This window comes from Galeopterus variegatus, unplaced genomic scaffold (assembly GCF_000696425.1).
Source record: "Galeopterus variegatus unplaced genomic scaffold, G_variegatus-3.0.2 Scaffold5661, whole genome shotgun sequence".
Taxonomy (NCBI): domain Eukaryota; kingdom Metazoa; phylum Chordata; class Mammalia; order Dermoptera; family Cynocephalidae; genus Galeopterus; species Galeopterus variegatus.
In genome coordinates, this window is record NW_007731772.1 from 163,182 (window position 1) to 183,497 (window position 20,316).

Sequence of the window (20,316 nt, forward strand, 5' to 3'; positions counted from 1 at the left end):
TGATGGATGTGGCAAACGAATTGCAATAAAAAGCAATGAACTTTTGGAACCTCAAAAGAAAACTTACAGGTATTTGCACTGGGTGGGGAAAGGATAGTGTGTCTTTAACTCTCAAATTGTTTGGTCCTATTTTTTAAAAGGAAAGGGCCCTACATAGCTCAGATATTAAAGCACTAGTTATTCTCAATTGCCAAGTGTTTCACTTGAAAAGTTTATCTAAAATATAGACTAATTTTCTAATTTCAACTTTTTTTTTGATACAGACCCCCTTTTTTTTTTTTTTTTTTTTTTTTTCTTTTTTTCTTTTTCTAATTTTTTTTCTTCCCCTCCCCTTACTTTTTTTTTACCTTGGTTATTTGGCCAAGAACACAAGTTCGAACTCATAAATGCTGATGGTAGCCTTTGTGATAATTTCCTAATTGGGCCTTTAAAAAAATAGTGGCTGGGTGGAACCTTACTGTAACCTACTCGTTTCACCAGAGCCTTAGTACATGCCTGAAACTGAAACCAGATGCACCCTTGGTATCTTCATAGTAATGGAAGGAAGGTAAACTGAACTTATTTCTTTTTAAACCTAGATGTATCAGCAAGCAACGTAATGGAGGACTTGGGGGAAAAGGACCACATACTCAGTCCGTGGAAGAATCTTTGGAACAAGCAACTGGCTATTGAAAAGGTTATTTTGTAACATTTGTCTAACTTTTTACTTGTTTTAAGCTTTGCCTCAGGTGGCAAGCTTCATTTTATGTGCCATTTTGTTGCTGTTATTCAAATTTCTTGTAATTTAGTGAGGTGAACGACTTCAGATTTCATTATTGGATTGGATGTTTGAGGTAAAATTTCATTTTTGTTTATATAGTGCTGACTTTTTTTGTTTGAAATTAAACAGATTGGTAACCTAATTTGTGGCCTCCTGATTTTTAAGGAAACGTGTGCAGCCATTACATACAGCCTAAAGCTGTCAAGAGATTGACTCAACATTGCCTTCATTCCTTAAAATTAAAAACCTACAAAAGTTGGTGTAAATTTGTATATGTTATTTACCTTCAGGTCTAAAATGGTAATTTGAACCCAAATTTGTATAAAGACTTTTCAGGTGAAAAGACTTGATTTTTTTGAAAGGATTGTTTACCAAACACAATTCTAATCTCTTCTCTTATGTATTTTTGTGCACTAGGCGCAGTTGTGTAGCAGTTGAGTAATGCTGGTTAGCTGTTAAGGTGGCGTGTTGCAGTGCAGAGTGCTTGGCTGTTTCCTGTTTTCTCCTGATTGCTCCTGTGTAAAGATGCCTTGTCGTGCAGAAACAAATGGCTGTCCAGTTTATTAAAATGCCTGACAACTGCACTTCCAGTCACCCGGGCCTTGCATATAAATAACGGAGCATACAGTGAGCACATCTAGCTGGTGATAAATACACCTTTTTTCCCCCTCCCCCCAAAAATGGTAAATCTGATCATATCTTCATGTATGAACTTAAAATATGGAAAATGTTAAGGAAGCAAATGGTTTGTAACTTTGTAAGTACTTAAAACATGGTGTATCTTTGCTTATGAATATTCTGTACTATAACCATTGTTTCTGTAGTTTAATTAAAATGTTTTTTTGGTGTTAGCTCTTCTCAGAATATGTCTTGGTCATTTTTTTCCCATTTATTTAAAAAGACCTATGCAATTATCTTGTGAATATTACTGTATAGTGTGAAAGTGAAATGTTTAGTACTTAATTTACTAAGTTAAAAAGTGGAAATGCCAGTTCACCTAAAATTTTTCAGTGCTTTAAGGTAGCACTTTCTTCAGGTTGTCACTATCCCTATCTCCTTCTCAATCTGTTTTATGCCCTATTTTAGTAACTAAGGAACAACCCAAGTCCTTTTTTCCATAGATGTTTTAATTTTTCTTTTCATTGTTGTTACCCATGAGTGTTGTCTAGGTGACACATGACAATCTAAGGCCAGCAGACTTGTGCATCTTCAAGCCCACTGCATTTTCTCTCAAGGTGAAGTGATCGGATCTTAGTTTACATGGCGGTTTGCTAATCGGCATTGACATTGTCCCAGAAAGGCTTGTAGGTATAATTCAGAAATTGTTTTTTGCAAAGGAGATGACCAGCATTTCAACAGTGTGTCTTCCTGGAAGGGCAGATTCTGCTATATCTTCCTTGTCTGCATCAAAAGACTCCAGAGGAATATGGACACATTTCAGATCCCACTTGTAGAGCAAAGCTTCAAGTGACCAGTCAGCACTGAAAAAAAAATAAATTTTTTTTTTTCCAAAAAAAAAATCCTGCCTTTTCTGTTTTGCTTCAGATAATATTTTATCTTTAAGCATTAGGGTGGGTAGTAAGGCTCAAGTTGCCTATTTAATAAAATTGAGAGTAAACCAGGATTATTCACACTTACCTTCTAACCTGATAAGTACACCACAATTGGACATTGGGGTTCTTCTCCATCAAAAAGTATACTGTAGTTAAAATATCTTCAAAATCTGAGAAGAAAGGACTTCTTAATAGATTCCACTACTGTGCATCTCTGGCCAAATTTACTGTTGAGTAAAAAAGTTTACCTTCTGGTTCAAAGAATACATCAGATGCAAGAATAATATCTTGTGGTGGTAGTGCCAGAAGATCCCGAGATATGTGACCCCATGTTAGGCCTACAACATGTACCTGTGGCAGGTTATTTATTTGGCAGCTTTGTCGGCAAATTTCTAGACAGTGAGGCAGTTCTGAGCTGTCTGACAGTATTACTTTGGCACCACATTTTGCAGCCAAAATTCCTGGAAGGCTCACTCCAGCTCCAATCTAGTAACAAAAGTTTAAAAGATGACATTTCAAAATTGTGCTCAGAGGTCAAGGGCTCAGATCCCTGTACTGGCCAGCCACAAGAAAAACTGGAACTGCATCAGATAATTTCACATTCGTTGGATTTTTAACAAGTACAGAGTCAATTTTTAAGCACCTCCGTGGGTTTGTCATGTCTATAACACGTACCATAATTAACATCTGTATAAGGAGCTTAGGCTTTGAAGTTGTTACAAGTTAATTCCTGTGGTTCCTCTAATTACTGGGTAAAAGAGTAAGAACAAATTATACAGTTTTACTTCCATATCAATATTAAAGGGCCTTATACTTTGCAACTGACAAATGTATTGCTTCCAAATTCAGTACTGTATCTCAAGCAGTTTCATCATTTCATTGCTATGCACAAGGAAGTCGTTTAGAGACACATGGCTTCCATCTGTCATGACTCAATTTTCTTAACATGACCTGTAAGTAAAGGAACATCTAATTCTATAGGATGCCAGGTCTCAGTGTTGGAAGGATGACTTGCATGTACAGCCAGCTGTTCAGTTACCGTACCAATTTTATTACCTAACAGGTCTGCAACACATTTCCCAGCTGGGCCTTGAAAGTTTTTCAAGGTTTGATTTAGGATTTTTTTACTTTACAGTGGTGCAAAAGATACCCATTCAGTATAATCTACACTTCAGTACTGTATTCAATAAATTATGTTAGACATTCAACACTATTATAAAACAGGCTTTATGTTTTAAGCGTTCTGAGCAGGTTTAAGGTAGGCTAGGCTAAGCTACAATGTTTGGCAGGTTAGGTATATTAAATGCATTTTCCACTTAATTTCTTTCTTTTTTTTTTTTTAAGATGATCGGTAAGGGGATCTTTACCCTTGACTTGGTGGTGTCAGCACCACGATCTCCCAAGTGAGCCACGGGCTAGCCCATCCACTTAATATTTTCAACTTCTGATGGTTTATTGGGATGTAACCCTATCATATGTTGAGCATCTGTATTAGCATTTATATTGATTGAAATACAAGCTTCCTGTTTTCTAGCTTGAGGATGGACATAGAGATTCTGTTTTCTGAAGGTCTAACCACTTTGGGCCAGAAGTGTGTGAAATCCTACCCTTCATTTCATTTACACAGTTTTGCAAAAGTAAAGAGTTAGACAATTATGTTCTTAAACTTCTAATTTGTCTACTCAGCCTTTGGGTTTAAGCATAGTGTGAAAGTTTACTATCTCTGCAACCTTGATAAAATTTATTTTTCGAAGCCTTCAGCAGTCAACATTTCCAAAAATGAAAATGACTACGTTACAGTCTGAATGTGTCCACCCAAATTCTTATCTTGAAAACCTAATTCCCAATGTGATGTGGGGCCTTTGGGAGGCAATTAGATCATGAGGCCTCCCTCATGAATGAGATTAGTGCTCTTAAAAGAGGCCCTGGAGAGTTGCCTTCCTTCTTCCACCATTGAGAATACAGAAAGTGACAGAAAGACAATTCAGGCCCTCACCAGACACCAAATCTGCTGGTGTCTTGATCTTGCACTTCCCAGCTTCCAGAACTGTGAGAAATATCTGCTATTTACAACCCACCCTTTATGGTATTTTGTTATAGCAGCCTGAATGTGAAAAGCACTGCAAAGTGTTACAGTAGAGCCTGGATGACCCTGTCGGGACACCAAGAAAAATGGCTTCCCAAACTAATGCCAAGAAAATCAATGGAGTTCATTTAGAGTAGGGGCCAGCAAATTGTAAAACATCAGACAGTAAATATTTTAGGCTTTGTAGGCCGACTATGGTCTCTGTCACATTTTTTTTTCTTTAAACAACACTTCTAAAAAGTAAAAAACATGGGCTGGCCAGTTAGGTCAGTTGGTTAGATAACACCAAGGTCAAGGGTTCAGGTCCCTGTACAGGCCAGCAGCCAAAAAAAAAAAGCAAAAAGCTTTCTTAGTTCACAGACCTTACAAGCTAGCCAAACCACCCAATTCAAAAATATTTAACAAAAGCTAATAATGAGCATGTAGATTTAAATCTGAACATAACCCAGGGCTTTGGAAACTTCAGGGGCACATGTACCTCTAAGACAGCCTTGCCTGGAAGAGATCTTCTGTGAAACCACAGGTACTGGGCCAGGACCACAGCACAGGGCCAAACGTACATCCCATATTGGAGGTGCAGGACCTGAAAAGAATTTTTTTGTATGCCGTAAGTAACTTATCTGCTGTAAGATGGAATATTTATTTATACAGCAATTATTGTGTCAGGCACTGGCATCCAACACAAAAATGACAGTCCTGCTCTTCAGTTCACAACCTGTGGGATATAAAACTACAATGCCACATGATAAGCACTCTTCACAGCACTCATTCAACAAGTAATTATCTGGCGCCTGAGTATCAGAGACCATTTTTATACTTGTAATGTAGCTCTCATTCATGAAGCACATATCCTACTGGAGAAAGGCAATAAAAGGAAGCAAATATTTTGGTTAATGATAAATGCCACAAACAGTAAAACAGGCTAATGTTATAGTTGTCCATGCCCCCATTACACTCTAAAGTGGCTGCTCTAGATAGGAAGAGGACGATTCGGATAAAGACCTTGAAGCAGGAACCGAAAGGTCTCAGTGGCTGGACCAAGCAGCCATAGCGAGATAGACATGGCAGCCAGAGGCATGTTTCTGCTGTGCAGCTAGAGGTCAGAGGTAAGGGAGGGACCAGACCTGTGGAGTCGTGGCCAGAGGAAGAAGTTCAGATTTTATTATAAGTGCCGTAAGAAAAAAATGGAGGGTTTTTAAGCCCAGGCATAAGTTGGTATGCTAAAGGGAAGCAGTGTGGTCCTAGGAAGACATCCTCAGAGAGGTTTAAGTGGAGCTGAATCCCAAGAAGGCAGGCAACATACAAAGTCTTTGGAAAGGACTTAGAATCATGACATCATGGTGTTTAGGGAGGCAAGATAACATAGCTGACACCTCTGGAATGAACCTGCCTGGGTTCAAATTTTAGATCTATAATTTACTAGCTGTGTGATCTCACACAAGTTACTCAACCTGTCAGTGCTTCAGTTTCCTCTACTGCAAAATATTGTCTCAATAGGGCGATTAGTAAGATTCAATATCAAGGACACAAAAGCAAGCACTCAAAGTTGCAATTAAGCTGCAAATTTGCAAGTTTCTTTCTGTCCTCTGGAGCAAAGGGTGCCCCTGGTGGGGTGGTAGAAAAGGAGGCCAAAGAGGTAAAAGTATCAAAGGTAAAAGGGACTGGAGATCCAAAAATCATTCAATCCACTCAAAAGCTTAATGCCTAAAATACACGGACTGTTCTTCTTCTTCTTCTTTTTTTTTTTTTTGTGACCGGTAAGGGGATCGCAACCCTTGGCGTGGTGCCCGTACCACGCTCAGCTAGTGAGCACACCGGTCATCCCTATATAGGATCCAAACCCGTGGCGGGGGCGCCGCTGCGCTCCCAAGCGCCACACTCTCCCGAGTGCGCCACGGGGTCGGCCCGAAGCACTGTTCTAAGTAAGGGTACAGCATGAAGAAAAGAGCCAAATATGTCTGACCTGGTGGCTTTTACCAAAGAGTACAATAAAGAAAATTTCTGATGGGAGGATAGTTATACAGACTTGGGTATAAAGAATAAGGGCCTCTTTTCACAGAGAACATCTTCACCCCTAATTTTTTTTTTTTTTTGTCTTTTTTTTTTCGTGACCGGTAAGGGGATCGCAATCCTTGGCTCGGTGTCACCCGCACCGCGCTCAGCCAGTGAGCGCTGTGAGCGCACTGGCCATCCCTACCTACATAGGATCTGAACCCGCAGCGGGAGCGCCGCACTCTCCCGAGTGCACCACAGGTCGGCCCTTCACCCCTAATTTTAGGAAGAAATCCAAAACGGTATTTGCACGTGAAGCTATTTGAAGACTATTATCAGAAATGGGTCCCACTCCAACTTCTTAACTTCTCTCAAGCTGGTTCGTCTTTAACATGGGATTACTAATACCTACCTCACAGGCTGCTGTTAATATCAAATGAAACACTGCAACGTGAAGGTGTTTTGAAAAACCGAACGCATGTAAGATATAGTTACTGAGTTTTGTGGCTGCTGTGAACTCAAAGGAAGAAGGGACTGCCAACCAAAAAACTTTATTCGGGCACTGAGAATTGTAATCCCTGGTCCCAGAACTCACACGGAAGTGAGAGATAAAGATGAATTATGCCCTTCAACAAGATTAAAAGAAATACTAGGAGTCAAGAATGCCACTTTCCTGGCACGATATATTCGATGTGGAGAAGCCCCCTTCTGACAGGGTCCATATATATGTTAAAAAATATATATGTATATACATGTATATATATACACATACAATATGCCAGAGTCCATATGTATTATATATATATGTAATGTAATATATATAAAATATATAAGAAAAAAAAAAATATATATATATATATATATATTTTTTTTTTTTTTTTTTTCCTGGAAGCTGGCCGGTGGTACAGGGATTGAACCCTGGCCCTCGGTGTTATCAGCACCAACCGTATTTCTAACTGGGAGACAATAATCTGCCAAGGGCTTCGTTCCAAACCTTTTTGCTCTGGGCGCCAACCCAAAGCATGACGCCGCGGAGCTGAGGGTCCCCACCCCTTCCCCTTCACGACCCCAACCAGGTCGCAGGCGCCTCCGCACTGAGGGAAGGGGAGAGCGCTTCCCGGCGGGTGCCGCTGCACGCACCTGCGGGACGTGGACCTCAAGCACGGCCGCCTCGGATCCCGGGCCCGGCTCCCCCGAAAACCGAAAGCGCTGGGGCCGGACCACATGCCCTCGGAAGCCACGCTCGCCCGGACGGGCGCCGGTGGGCCCCGGGCGAGCAAGTGTTAGCGGAGGGCGCCGGGCTGCCAGGCTGCACACGCGGGCACTTGCGGGCCGGCCGGGGGTTACCCCTCCGGCGAAACGTGGCCCTCCGCGGCTACCGCCCGGCCGCCACCACCCGACGGCGAGACGCGGAAAGCCCCACTCAGCGACGAGGCAGCCTCGCTGCCAGCAAAATGAACCCAAAATAAGAGACACCACACACAGAAGCGGAGACGCCAGACAGCGGCCCGGCCGGAAGCGAGCGACCGGAAATGGCGGGCGCGCCGGAAGTGGGCGCGGGAGAGGCGGGGCGATGGCTCGGCTGACAAGACCTTCCCAATATGGCGGAGGCACGCCGTGTATGAGGGCGGGCCCGGGAGACGCCGAGGCCAATGGCGGACCGCGAGAGGCGGGAGGGCGCGGAAGACGGCCTCCGCACGCCCAACCCGGGGCTCGGGAGGTGGCTGGGGAGTGAATTTTCTGGAAGGCGACTTTAAAGGCACCGGGCCGAAGCGGAGGGTATCCCAGTGCCGCCGACGCTCGGGCCGGGGTGGGGTGCGCTAGTGGCAGGACGCGGGCTGCGCCGAAGTCGTCGCGGAACCACCTGGCGACTCCGCAGGATGAACCACAAGAGCAAGAAGCGGATCCGCGAGGCCAAGCGGAGTGCGCGGCCGGAGCTCAAGGACTCGCTGGACTGGACCCGGCACAACTACTACGAGACCTTCTCGCTGAACCCGGCGGCCGTGGCGGTGAGCGGGCCCGGGCGGGGGTCGCGGGGCCGCGTATCGGCACCTCCCGGCCGCTGCGCACCTCGCCCGGGGCCCGGGGCTGCCCTCCCGAGCACGGCTCCCCGGAGCTCGGAGAGGCTCTCGGGCACCTCGCGGAGTTCGAGGCCTCCTTCCTCCCATGCTACAGCCTACCGCCTGCCCGGGCAACAGAAGTCTTTCCGAGGAGCCTTTGGCGTCCTCGACATGAAGGCTGGTCTCCCTGAGCCCTATGGGCGGTGGGGCCCTAGGGGACCTGGCTGTCAAGGCTCAGAAGTGGGAGATGCGAAGCCCCCTCCCGCGATGGGTGGCTCTGGGTGCGACGTGTCCACAAGCACGCAGAGCCTTTTCCCCGGAGGAGGAGCCAGAAGGAAAATCTGGCTCCTTAGGTGTGTCATTGCTAATTGGCCCTGGGGGACACCCTTACCTGCCGCTGGACTTGTCTTTTTTTCTTTTTTAACTGGACGGGTCTTTTCTGATTCCCTTAGGACAATGTGGAAAGGGCAGACGCTTTACAGCTGTCCGTGGAAGAATTTGTGGAGCGATATGAAAGACCTTACAAGCCTGTGGTTCTGCTGAATGCCCAAGAGGGCTGGTCTGCTCAGGAGAAATGGACTCTGGAGCGTCTGAAAAGGAAATACCGGAACCAGAAGTTCAAGTGTGGTGAAGATAACGATGGCTATTCAGTGAAGATGAAGATGAAATACTACATTGAGTACATGGAGAGTACTCGAGATGACAGCCCCCTCTACATCTTTGACAGCAGCTATGGTGAACACCCCAAAAGAAGGAAGCTTTTGGAAGACTACAAGGTGCCCAAGTTTTTCACAGATGACCTTTTCCAGTATGCAGGGGAGAAGCGCAGGCCCCCTTACAGGTAAAGTATCCTGTAGCTAAGTGGTTTAAATCTCATCTATAAGCATTTGTTAGCTGGATTCAATCAGCTAGCCATTTCCAAATCAGTAGTTCTGCCTTGGCTGCACATTGAACTCATAAGGGGGGCTACTGATGCCTGCCTGGGTCCTACTGGCAGAGACTGATTTAATTAGTCTGGGGTGCCGCCTGGACGTCAAAATTTCTGAAAGCTCTCCAAGGGATTTGAATGTACAATAAAAGTTGAACCACTGATCTGTAAGGGAAGTTTTAATAGTTCAGGTCCAGCAATAAACCACAGCAGTGATTTTTTTTTTGTTAGAGATAGTCCATGCACAGTTCATTTGCTGTTTCTGTGTACTAGAATTTGTATAGTCTTTGAAATGAAGATAATATAATACATCATATAAAACTAAAAACTTAGTATTTTGTGTTGTCTGTGGGTGTATAATTAAATTACTCTTTACATCGTGGATGTTTCCATCCTGTAGGTGGTTTGTGATGGGACCACCACGCTCTGGAACTGGGATTCACATCGACCCTCTAGGGACCAGTGCCTGGAATGCCTTAGTTCAGGGCCACAAGCGCTGGTGCCTATTCCCTACAAGCACTCCCAGGGAACTCATCAAGGTGACCCGAGAAGAAGGAGGGAACCAGCAAGATGAAGCTATTACCTGGTTTAATGTTATTTATCCTCGGACACAGCTTCCAACCTGGCCACCTGAATTTAAACCCCTGGAAATTTTACAGAAACCAGGAGAGACTGTCTTTGTACCAGGTATAGATGAACTGGAGGAAAGTATATATTTGATTTCAGAAATTTGTCATTTTGGAGCAGACTTTATAGAGTGAGTCAAAAAAAATCTCAGCATGCTGCCTGGTAGATTGACTGGTACACCCCTGACAATAGTATGTAGCTGTATCATCAAGTATGCAGGAAGCTGTTGTCCACATTTGGTATGATAACTGAAACTATTGATAAACTTTTTGTATGTAAAGATCCTACTCATCTGGGAGTGCCACCTTGTAACACCAAGGTCAAGGGTTCGGATCCCTGTACAGACCAGCCACCAAAAAGGAAAAAGATCCTACTCGTCTTTATTCCTAGTAGTTACGTAGTATCTTTGCTTATGTGTAGTGGATTGTGCATGTTTCTATAAGTTGGGTTTTTGATACAGTGTAGCATTGGCTGTGTTGAATCAGGAAGTAGTAATTTAGAGCTAGGAGGCAGGAAATCCCACACCAGACAACTATACTTTGATAGGTTAAGCATATGGAAGTGAGGGTATTTAAGGTAGGTATCCTCCTCCTATAAGCTGAAGAACTTTCTGCCTTTACAGTTTTGGTCCCACCTTTGGATTAATAGGGGTCAATGAACTTTTTCTGTAATTATTTTAGGCATGGTGAGCCAGCCAGTCTCTCTCACTACTCAACTCTGCCCTTGTAGCAGGAAAGCAGCCAGAGACAATACATAAATAGATGGGCATGGCGGTGCTCCAATAAAACTTTATTTGCACAGACAGGTCATTTGCACTCCTTCCTGAATCAGGAGGAACATTTACTGTTCTGTACCATGTGTGTCGGGAATCCCCAATTTCTGGGGTTTGTGTTACATAGTGATTATGTATGGGACCAAACCCCTTTTAAATGCCTGTTTGTTGGATTTCAGGAGGCTGGTGGCACGTTGTCCTCAATCTTGACACCACCATTGCCATCACCCAGAATTTTGCCAGCAGCACCAACTTCCCTGTTGTATGGCACAAGACGGTAAGAGGGAGACCAAAGTTATCAAGGAAATGGTATAGGTGAGAGACTTTTCTTATTATTGCTTCATTCCACTTCCTACCCCAGAGATAAAGTGGAAAGAGTCCACTGCTGCAATACTATGTGCTGATTTTAGAGATGCCTGGGAAAAGCTGGAGCTGCCAGACCTTCCGGGTAGAGGAGAGAAGATCCAATCCAAGGTCAGGCTAGTTTTCAGGTTGTTTGCCAGCCTCAAGGTGGCAGGGTAGGACTCTGCATGTTGGATCAAAGCCACTCAGTCAAACCATGGTCATAATTGAGATTGTTCCTTGTTTTTTTTTTTTTTGTTTTTTTTTTTTTGTTTTTCAAAGCTAGCACTAGCAAAAGAAACCATCGTATTTGGGTTTTATTTTGATTATTTATTTTTTTTACCCAGAAAAATTATTCCCATTTGAACTTATTACCTTCAGTTCTTGTGAGTGAGGTGACTGCCCTGGAGACTTAGCTCCTCTGTTTATCCACAGAACAGATACAGCACGGGCAACGGCAGTGCAAGCCACCCCCAGCCACCCCGTGCCACTGTGTCCCAACCCTGACCTGGAGGGACCAGCTCTCGGGGTAAGAGAGGGATTCTGGCTTGTTCAGTGCTCAGCCTCCCTGCTGAGAGGGCCAGCAAGGGTGGTGGCTTCTGTTCTCCCTGGACTCTTGGGCTTTTGATGCCCACTTACCCCGCCCTGCAGGCCACTGTGTGCTGCAATTTGGTCACTCCAAAGGCCTCACCATGTAGCAGGTCTTTTGTCACCGGTAATAACATCCCAGGTTAGATTCCTGAAGGGGAGGGCTACTGCCTAAAGTACAGTTCAGTTTTATTTTCCAAGCGAGCGGGGAACTGTCTCTGTTATTTGACACGTCTTATTTCTTACAAATCTAGTCGTTTCTACTCTCACAAATAGAATCCAACCAAACCCAACTCCAATCATTAAGTGCTGTGCTGTGGAAAGGAGCGGTTTTCAAAAAATCAGCTAGGAAAGATTCAGGGAAAAAACCAGGAAAAGGAACTGTTTCTACCAAGGGAAAAAACTAAGACTAACTCAAGGAAACTTTCCCTTCCAGTATTGACAGTAAGGCTGGCTCATTTGTGCAGGTGGTAGTGAATCAGGTGTAGCTAGTATTTCATTTTCCTTTCCAAAAAATATGGGCAGTAAGTTAGGGTTTTTATTCCCAGCCTGGGGTTTTGTGTGTCCTCATCATTATACAGTACTTGTTATGAATTGACACCTGGCATTTCTAGGTGTTTCTAAAACGTACAGGTTTCTACTTTGAGTCTGAGTCATTGTGTGTGGATTGTGTGTGGGTGTTGCTGCCTGTCACTGCACTAATGTTTTTTTGTCTCTCAGGATCTTGAAGCAAGAGCACCCTGAGTTGGCAGTCCTGGCAGACTCAGTTGACCTTCAGGAGTCCACAGGGATAGCATCCGACAGCTCCAGTGACTCCTCCAGCTCCTCCAGTTCCAGCTCGTCGGACTCGGACTCAGAGGTGAGTCCTTGCTTGCTCATGGACCCTCCGAGGCTCATGTCACTCAGTCAGAAGCAGCCCTGGTTCTTCCTCCTCATGTCCGGGAGGGAGGAGGATAAGAACATTTTTTCACTTTCTTCCAAGGACTGCACATGCAACCATTCCTGCTGAGTGGTGAATCTTGCCCATTCTGTCGCTTTACACATGTATGTAAATTGTTAAAATAACCTCAGGAGGTATAAGTGTTGTTTGGGGATTTAGTGAAGTTAGTGGCCCGAGATCACACAGCTAGCAGTCAGCAGTGTCAGGATTCAAGCTTAGATCAGTCTGACCTCAAAGCCAGTATAAAGAATTTGCTCCTTGAATGGTAAATGTAAAGCCAAAAAACTCAGCAACTCCAGTGACCTGCTTAAAGCTGACAGTAATACTGGGTAAGAGGGCCCCTGTGCCCTCCACAGATGAACTTTCTGTCTTCACATGATCTACTGATATAGTCTTTCCTATTAGGCAAGAGAGGGGATTTTATGAATGTTGAGTATTTTACCTGCTGCTTTTACACATCGAGCTCTGTTGCTGGAGTGAAATTCTGTATTGCAGTTTCAGAATGCTGACCGTAAAATATGTTTACAGTGGGTGTCTTGATTTCAAACAAATACCCGTTACAGGAGAGAACTATGGAGGGACACTTGGCATCTGAGGGAAGTTTGCAATTCTTAGGGAGCCAGAAGCATCCAAGGAGGTGAACACTAAGACCATACTGTGGAACTGTCATAAATGACTGCTTTGTGTCTAGGAGAAAGTGAATAATATCTGTGCTGTCTCCTGAAGTCACAGGTTTGGTCAGTGAAGAAGTGGGTTGTGTCCAGGTTGAATTCTTGTTTTTTGTCCTCCTGTGTCCAGTGTGAGTCAGGGTCTGAAGGTGATGGGACAGCACATCGCAGGAAGAAGAGGAGGACGTGCAGCATGATGGGAAATGGGGACACCACCTCCCAGGACGACTGTGTGAGCAAAGAGCGCAGCTCCTCCAGGTGACCAAGCACGGCTGTTTTCTGTGTGGAAGGACACGCTTGCAGCGAGGGCAGGCCTGGGGAGGGCAGCCTGTTGGAGCCTGCAGACCAGGGGAGGGCTGGCAAAAGCCAGGGAACAAGGATGCTCTCAGAATATGAATCCCTTCACTTACTGTTTGCGACCGTAGCTGCTTTTTCTGCTGCCGGTGCAAGTGAACGTGGCTTGTTTTATGCGTAAAGGCAGGAGAACATGAATGGTGCCAAGAATACCCTTTACACTATTTAATAAAAATTGAACCCATTTTATATCTTTGACATTTTTTTCCTGTGAGAATACCAGAACCTCCCTTTATTGCTCTTCTCTTTGTCGTGGGCGTGGGGAAAGCAATGACTCCAGTGGAGTGTATCCTCAGTGGTGAAGGTGTAGTTACAGCTGGAAGGGGACGTGAGAAAAGTTACATGGCATCTCTGAAGGACCGGGCGTGGCCTCTTGCTTTTCTCCCAATTTACCATTGCTGCTTTGAGGGCTCAGGCCAAGTCAGACAGCAGCAAAGAACTCAGATTTTTTATAAAATCTTAATCACGTCTCCAAGTTTTTGTGTTTTTTGAGACAAGATTGTATCTAAATAAGTTAAAACTCAGAAATCAATAAGATAATCTATTCGCAAGCACCTGTCCTCATGCTAGGCTTGTAGAAAGCCCAAGTTGAAGTTTGTTTACTCTGCATGTGTCTGGGGTCTTTACGTCCCAGAGGTCTGTTTTTTTTTTTTTTTTTTTTTTTTTTTTTTTTTTTTTTTGTCTTTTTCGTGACCTGGAAGGGGATCACAAACCTTGGTGTGGGGTCGCCCACATCGCGCTCAGCCAGTGAGCGCACCGGCCAGTCCTATATAGGATCCGAACCTGTGGCGGGAGCGTCGCTGCGCTCCCAGCGCCGCACTCTCCCGAGTGCGCCACGGGGCCGGCCCCCAGAGGTCTGTTTTTGATGTGCTAGTTGAAGTGTTAACCGGTAAGGCATGGAGAGATAGTAAAATATTAAAGTTTGTAGGATTCTAAGTGTCTGAAGCCCTTGACTGCTGCAGGTGACATTCCTGTTACATTCTTTTGTCTCCAAGCAGCTGAGTGTTTTCTTAAATGCATTATGAAAATTGAGGACCCACGTTGCTTTTTGTTGTCTTTTTTCCATTCTTTGTGATCTGGTTGAAATTCCATGGAGAAATTCAAGTGTCTTACTCAAGTGAATTTATCAGACTACAATGTGCATTTCTCAGCCTTCGTCCTTTTCACAGCCATATTTAGATTTCTCTTCTTGCCTTTGTAACTTTTTTCTATGATTATGGATTTATTTGTGTGCTTGATGTGTGACTTTGTAATTTGTAAGAAAATTTTTTAGAGAAAGCCCTACCACTGCTTTAACATGGGGGTGCTGGGGTTGTGCTTTTAACATTGCTTTCCCGCTTTGTACCCAGCTGTGCTGTTGTCTACGTGCTGATTACAGGCAGTTGTACTTTCCTTGGCAGGATTAGGGACACTTGTGGAGGCCGGGCTCACCCCTGAGCAAATAAAGAGACTCTCCCTGAGGTGGCTCCCGTGTAAGCTGTTGGCGGCCCCCCCACCTCAGTTCTCACGTCTTCTGCTCCTACCTTCTCCTTTGTCTTCTTTGAATTTGGATATTCCTTCTCTGGTCCAAGCTCCTATCTTCAGTCAAATGCTGTTTTTACTGCTTACTAAGAATAGATTATCAAGAAGTTTAAAAGCCCTGCCAGCTCAGTGAAACACTAAAGCTAACGTGATATTAGGTAAGAAACACTAGGTTGTCTCGACCACGAGGCTGGAGGAGTGTGATTCTTTTAACATCTTACTGTGTCTGTTACCTCACTGATGATGGGAAGGAACTTCCGCTGTCTGCAGAACTGGCTGTGTTCAAGCAGAGATGTTGAGAGTGGTGAGTGGACTTTGACCTGCATGTGAGCCAGTTATGTGTGAGAAGTACTGTGAGCATGTGCTGTCCTCCTGTATGTCACCATTAGTCCAAAACGTATTCAGTGGCAGTCACCCAGCCAGCATGCCCAGCACCAGCACCCACCGCTCAGTACTGTCTTATGATTCCTTATCTTTTCTCCATAGTCAGAGGCTGAAATTTCAGGTGTCTTTTTGTGTGGTATATTTTTGGGGGAGGATGGGAGGTGACACATTGGGGGTTTTTGTTTACATACAGAGTGTGAAAGATGTTCAGTGTGCTGTCATCACAGAACTTAAATTGTAAACAGGGCCAGGTTCTAACAGATTGGTTCTACTCTTTCCCACCACGTTGACCCATAAGTGAGAAACTATCACTTTGTATGGTACTTTGTCATTAGCATTGCCCGTTTGTTTGGCCTGCAGACATTAAGTTGGTGAGTTGTGTTATATGCAGGGGATAAATTCAGAGAAGGTACTTCTAGTCTTTGGAATCTGTTGATTCTTCTAAATAACTCTGGTATGAATATTTGGGGATTGACCAGCAGGTTCCATCTGTTACCCTCTTGATTCACCTGCTTGCCTTAGTCTGTCCCTAAATTCAACTAAATTTAAATAGAGAAAGAGAGAGGAGTTGTCAAGGCCATGCCCAGTCAAAAGAACTACCTGTGTTGGAGTGTAAGTAAAGGTGTTAGCAGCCAGGTGGGAGAAGGAATTCTCACATATGTGTTCCAGAGGAGAGGAGGAATGTGTGGGGGCATATAGGAATTGTATGCTGTTGCCTCTCAAAATATCCCCTAAACAGGTATAATCAGGGGAATGAAGATCTCTGCCAAGTGTTATTAACATTTCCTGGGCCGGCCCGTGGCTCACTCGGGAGAGTGTGGTGTTGATAACACCAAGGCCCCGGGTTCGGATCCCATATAGGGATGGCTGGTTTGCTCACTGGCTGAGCGTGGTGCTGACAACACCAAGCCAAGGGTTAAGATCCCCTTACCGGTCATCTTTAAAAAAAAAAAAAAAAAAATTTCCTGACTCTGGGTCATGTGGCTTTACTCTAGAAGGCTGGTCCTCTATTTTGTCTTAGTTCAGTTTTCTGCATCTTAAAATGCCAACCCAAATATGTGTGGCTGGGTTGGTAGGAGAACTTCTGTGCCTTCCTCAGAGTTGGCACCCTTCACTCTGCCTGCTGTGTGGTGAGCTGCTGTCCCTCCTCCTCCCCGCAGGGCTCAGGCCGCAGCTCCTTTTGTAGTAATATCTGTATGGTGTTCCTCCTCCTGCTTTTTAAAAGACTTTTCTTGCCATCTGCAGAAGCTTTTTTCTTTTCCCCAGTATTGCTACTAGGCTGTCACACTTGTCCTTTTTCCTTACCTTCCTCTCAATTTCATACCAACTGCTCCTCTCTAAATTTCAGGGTTTTTTTTTTTTTTTTTAAAAAAAGGTTTTGTGCCACCAGGGTGCATGGTGGGACACGTCGACAGTGGCCTGAAAGGTGGAGCAGAAATTTGAATTTGAAAGATTAGCTACCCAATTTTCCTTCTCCAGATCTGAAGGTGATTCCTGACTGATAAGCAATATCCAGAAGTGAGGGATCTTGCCCATCTCACAGGTCCCACAGTCATCTCCCCTGAAAGCATCTGGACAGCACAGATTATGTACTACTGTTTGGTTCTTGCCACCCCATAAATAACTGTGGGACATAAGCCATGCTTTATTTGTTCTAGCCAGGCCAGAATTCAAGAGTATTCAACAACCTGTGCCCCCCCACCCCCCACATTGGGCCAGTCAAGCCCTCCATTATGGAAACAAAGCAGGGACAAGATGGGAAACCATGTGATAGAGGAGTGGAGTGGTCACGAGATGACCAGGGTGGGTTAGGAAGTGGGGACCAAAGATCCACCTGTTCAAAAGTGAACGCTTCTTCCCACCTGGCCTGAGCTGCTCCTTTGAATGGTGTCAACAATAGTAAAGTGACGGATGCAACATTAGACTGTTTTCAGGCATTCTCCAAGACAACTGTTTTTGTTGTGGGGCTTTTTTTTGTGGCTGGCCACAGGGATCAAACCCTAGACTTTGGTGTTATCAGTACCACACTCTAACCAACTGAGCTAACCAGCCTGTCCAACAGCTAACCTTTAACCAAAGGGCTGGGTCCTGGAAGAAGGGATCTTGGACTAGTAACTGATGGGGAGGAGCAGGGTGGAAGAGACGTGAGTAGGGGGCCCAGGACATCCAGAGGGCCCTAGGTCCCTGGGAGTGAGGCTTCAAATCAGCCTGAAGAACCCAGTGGTGCACACAGTTGTCTCTGGAGTCATTGGTAGTCCTGGGATGTTTAGGGTGACACCCTTGAGCCACTGAAAGCCAGGACATTATTCACATTGTGCTCTATTCTTACAGCTGCCCATTTCTTAATAACTCAAGTGTTCAGCAAATGGTTGAGTGCTGGACACCGCTCTAGGTGCTGGAGATGCAGCACTGACAGTCCCCAGGTCTGACCTCATGGAGCTTAATGGACGGTGAATGTGCTGTTGTGCACAAGGGCCACTGGTCAGGGCAGGTGGACCTGTTCGTGCGCATTTCCACAACTAGAAAAGCAAGTACAATTCTTACTAAAGGCAGACTTATTAGATCTTCATGAAAGAACATAATTAACATTGTAGCTGTACAAACTAAATCAGTACATGGCTTCTTTATAAAGTAACTAGTAGGGGGCCGGCCGGTGGCTCACTTGGGAGAGTGTGGTGCTGATAAGACCAAGGCCGCGGGTTCGGATCCCTATATAGGGATGGCGGGTTCGCTCACTTGGGAGAGCGTGGTGCTGACAACACCAAGTCAAGGGTTAAGATCCCCTTACCTGTCATCTTATAAAAAAAAAAAAGTAGCTAGAGGTATTTAAACTAAGGATCAGTGGTCAAGTTCCTGGTGCAAATGCTTTACAAACTTACTAGAGACTCAGTCTTGGATTTAGGACTTCAGGCAGTAGTATGGGATGGAACAGGAATTTGCAGTAAATTTTTTAATAAGTGCTGCCTAGGAGGTAGGCATAAAAGGAGCAGTTGTAGGTTCTTTAGATTGTGTGTAGCATTTCCGCAAATGCATTGTTGTTGATGTGTGTACTGATTCTGGTGATGGATTCAAAGTGGCTTCTCCTTACTGCCCCTGCCCCACTGGCTTTTGTCAAAATGTTACATTGATGTTACATACAGCAAAGCTAGATGACCACTGCCCCTAGGTGGTGCTCTCAACTTTGCCTCATTGTTAGTTCAGAAACTTGAATCATCCAGCCCCCATGCATCTCCCTGGAGGAGAACTAGCCCTGACCTGCTGTCTCCATGGTGACTGGTCACTACAGAAGAACTGGGACTGTCTCCTGAGCTACCTGTGCCTCCTGTGGTTGTCAGATAGAACCCTCTGAGCAGTCTCCTAGTTCTGCATCCATCTTGCCATGGGGTCCGCCACGAAATGCCCGTGGGTCCGCCATTGGATTGGTATTTTTAACTTTCACTTGGATGAAATTTGTTCATCATTTTAAATAAAGCAACTTGATTTGGAGTTGTTTTTTGCATTGTTTTGTCCTTGTTTCTTTTCATTCTTACTCATTTGAAAGTCAGTAGAATGTGCTTTGTCAGCACAATAAGACCTTTTAAAAATATACTTTAGAACAGTGGAGACAGGGAACAAATATAAGGCCCAAACACTTTGGCTGAAAGTCCCACAGTGGTCAAAAGCCAGTAGCCTAGAGATAAACCCTACTCCACATTTTATAGTTTTGGGGCCTTTTTCATCAACCATCCCAAAAAGGAAACACATGCCCCCTTTAATATCATGCAATATAGCAGGATTAAGCTCTCCCTGTGCTGGGTCCTCTTTGTCATAACTGGAGCTCATGAGGAAGCTTGACTGTGTAGTTGTGTCTTCCATTTAAAAAGAAGCGGTCCCTCTAGCATCTCAGTTTATATCAGAGATGTGTTCAAGCAGGTAATTTTCCCAAAAAGTATTAAACACATCCTAAGCGAAACACTGGAACCCTGTTTCTTAACATTAGGCCTTATGTTTGGCATGGTACCTGGCAAACTTTGCCTGTCCTGTGTTTATTTAAAATAACTAAAGGGTGGGATGGGGAGTGGTAGGGAAATGTGTTTGGTTGTCACATTTATCTCAAACTTTCCTTGTTCCTCAACAGAGCCATGGAAGGATCTGGAGAAACCCAAACGGTAGTCTTCCTTTCTCTCATTCCACCCTCCCACCCCGAATACATAACAGAATTATGCAAAGTTGGGGGAAGTGTTGACCCAAAGGACCTGGAGCTTAATTGCAGAAACGGATCTTAGGGGACAGCCATGTTACTGAGGGGCCTGTGCTGGCCTACCTGGGATCTAAAGATGTCCTCTGAAAATACCTAAAGGCAACCCTGGAATAACAAGGAGATGTTAACATGTCTATAAAAATGGCAGTAGGCTGGTCAGTAGGCTCAGCTGATTAGAGCATGGAGCTGAGAACACCAAGGTCCATCCCTGTACTGGCCAGCCGCCCCCCCAAAAAAAAGCAGTAGGTGAAAGTCACTGGGCTTTACAATTGGTTTTCATTGTCTTGCGAGCCAAACAGTGCAGTAATGTCCATGAACCTTCCTGGGTTTACTTGCCACTTAGCATTCCCCGCTAGCGTTTCCAAAATGCTCTGAGATGAACTTTTGTACGGGGCTAAAATGACGTCCAAAGATGACAATCTAATGGCACTAGAGTAATGATTATTTCAAACCAGTTTTCCGACTGAGGCTAAGCTCAGGGTAGTTGAATTGTGCCCTAAA

At 44.7% G+C, this 20,316-nt stretch overlaps 2 protein-coding genes and 1 long non-coding RNA gene across 5 annotated transcripts; 2 read left to right on the plus strand and 1 right to left on the minus strand.

Moving 5' to 3' along the window:
- Nucleotides 1–588: 588 nt before the first annotated feature.
- LOC103605225 lies at nt 589–1,611 on the plus strand. Its single transcript, XR_551778.1, has 2 exons — nt 589–676; nt 1,178–1,611. It is a non-coding gene; the product is annotated as an uncharacterized LOC103605225 (long non-coding RNA).
- A 258-nt stretch (nt 1,612–1,869) lies between these two features.
- LOC103605224 (methyltransferase-like protein 23) lies at nt 1,870–8,863 on the minus strand. The gene is made up of 5 exons (XM_008589812.1): nt 8,843–8,863; nt 4,878–4,982; nt 2,562–2,799; nt 2,399–2,483; nt 1,870–2,241 (listed from the first exon to the last, which is right to left on the minus strand). Exons 2-5 carry the CDS (start codon nt 4,959–4,961, stop codon nt 2,076–2,078), a joined length of 573 nt encoding a protein of 190 aa, XP_008588034.1. The 5' UTR covers nt 4,962–4,982; nt 8,843–8,863; the 3' UTR covers nt 1,870–2,075.
- JMJD6 (jumonji domain containing 6) lies at nt 7,956–13,859 on the plus strand. 3 transcript variants are annotated; one of them, XM_008589809.1, is made up of 6 exons: nt 7,956–8,400; nt 8,904–9,292; nt 9,780–10,066; nt 10,958–11,093; nt 12,429–12,567; nt 13,447–13,859. In XM_008589809.1, the coding sequence occupies exons 1-6, from the start codon at nt 8,272–8,274 to the stop codon at nt 13,576–13,578; spliced, it is 1,212 nt and encodes a 403-aa protein (XP_008588031.1). In that variant the 5' UTR covers nt 7,956–8,271; the 3' UTR covers nt 13,579–13,859. The 3 variants fall into 3 exon arrangements, with proteins under 3 accessions (XP_008588031.1, XP_008588032.1, XP_008588033.1); XM_008589810.1 differs by lacking the exon at nt 13,447–13,859 and adding an exon at nt 11,556–11,649 and having other exon boundaries at nt 8,155–8,400; nt 12,429–12,545; XM_008589811.1 differs by lacking the exon at nt 13,447–13,859 and adding an exon at nt 11,561–11,649 and having other exon boundaries at nt 8,155–8,400; nt 12,429–12,508.
- Nucleotides 13,860–20,316: the final 6,457 nt, after the last annotated feature.

What these genes read in the sequence shown, in the direction of transcription:
- LOC103605224 (XM_008589812.1), bottom strand. Translation starts at nt 4,961, where the DNA reads ATGTACGTTTGGCCCTGTGCTGTGGTCCTGGCCCAGTACCTGTGGTTT. An exon ending in CAGGCAAGGCTGTCTTAGAG is followed by an intron (nt 2,800 to 4,877) that starts GTACATGTGCCC and finishes TTTTGTTACTAG; the next exon opens with ATTGGAGCTGGAGTGAGCCT. An exon ending in TGTATTCTTTGAACCAGAAG is followed by an intron (nt 2,484 to 2,561) that starts GTAAACTTTTTT and finishes CTTTCTTCTCAG; the next exon opens with ATTTTGAAGATATTTTAACT.
- JMJD6 (XM_008589809.1), top strand. Translation starts at nt 8,272, where the DNA reads ATGAACCACAAGAGCAAGAAGCGGATCCGCGAGGCCAAGCGGAGTGCG. An exon ending in AGAGACTGTCTTTGTACCAG is followed by an intron (nt 10,067 to 10,957) that starts GTATAGATGAAC and finishes GTTGGATTTCAG; the next exon opens with GAGGCTGGTGGCACGTTGTC. An exon ending in TTATCAAGGAAATGGTATAG is followed by an intron (nt 11,094 to 12,428) that starts GTGAGAGACTTT and finishes TTTGTCTCTCAG; the next exon opens with GATCTTGAAGCAAGAGCACC.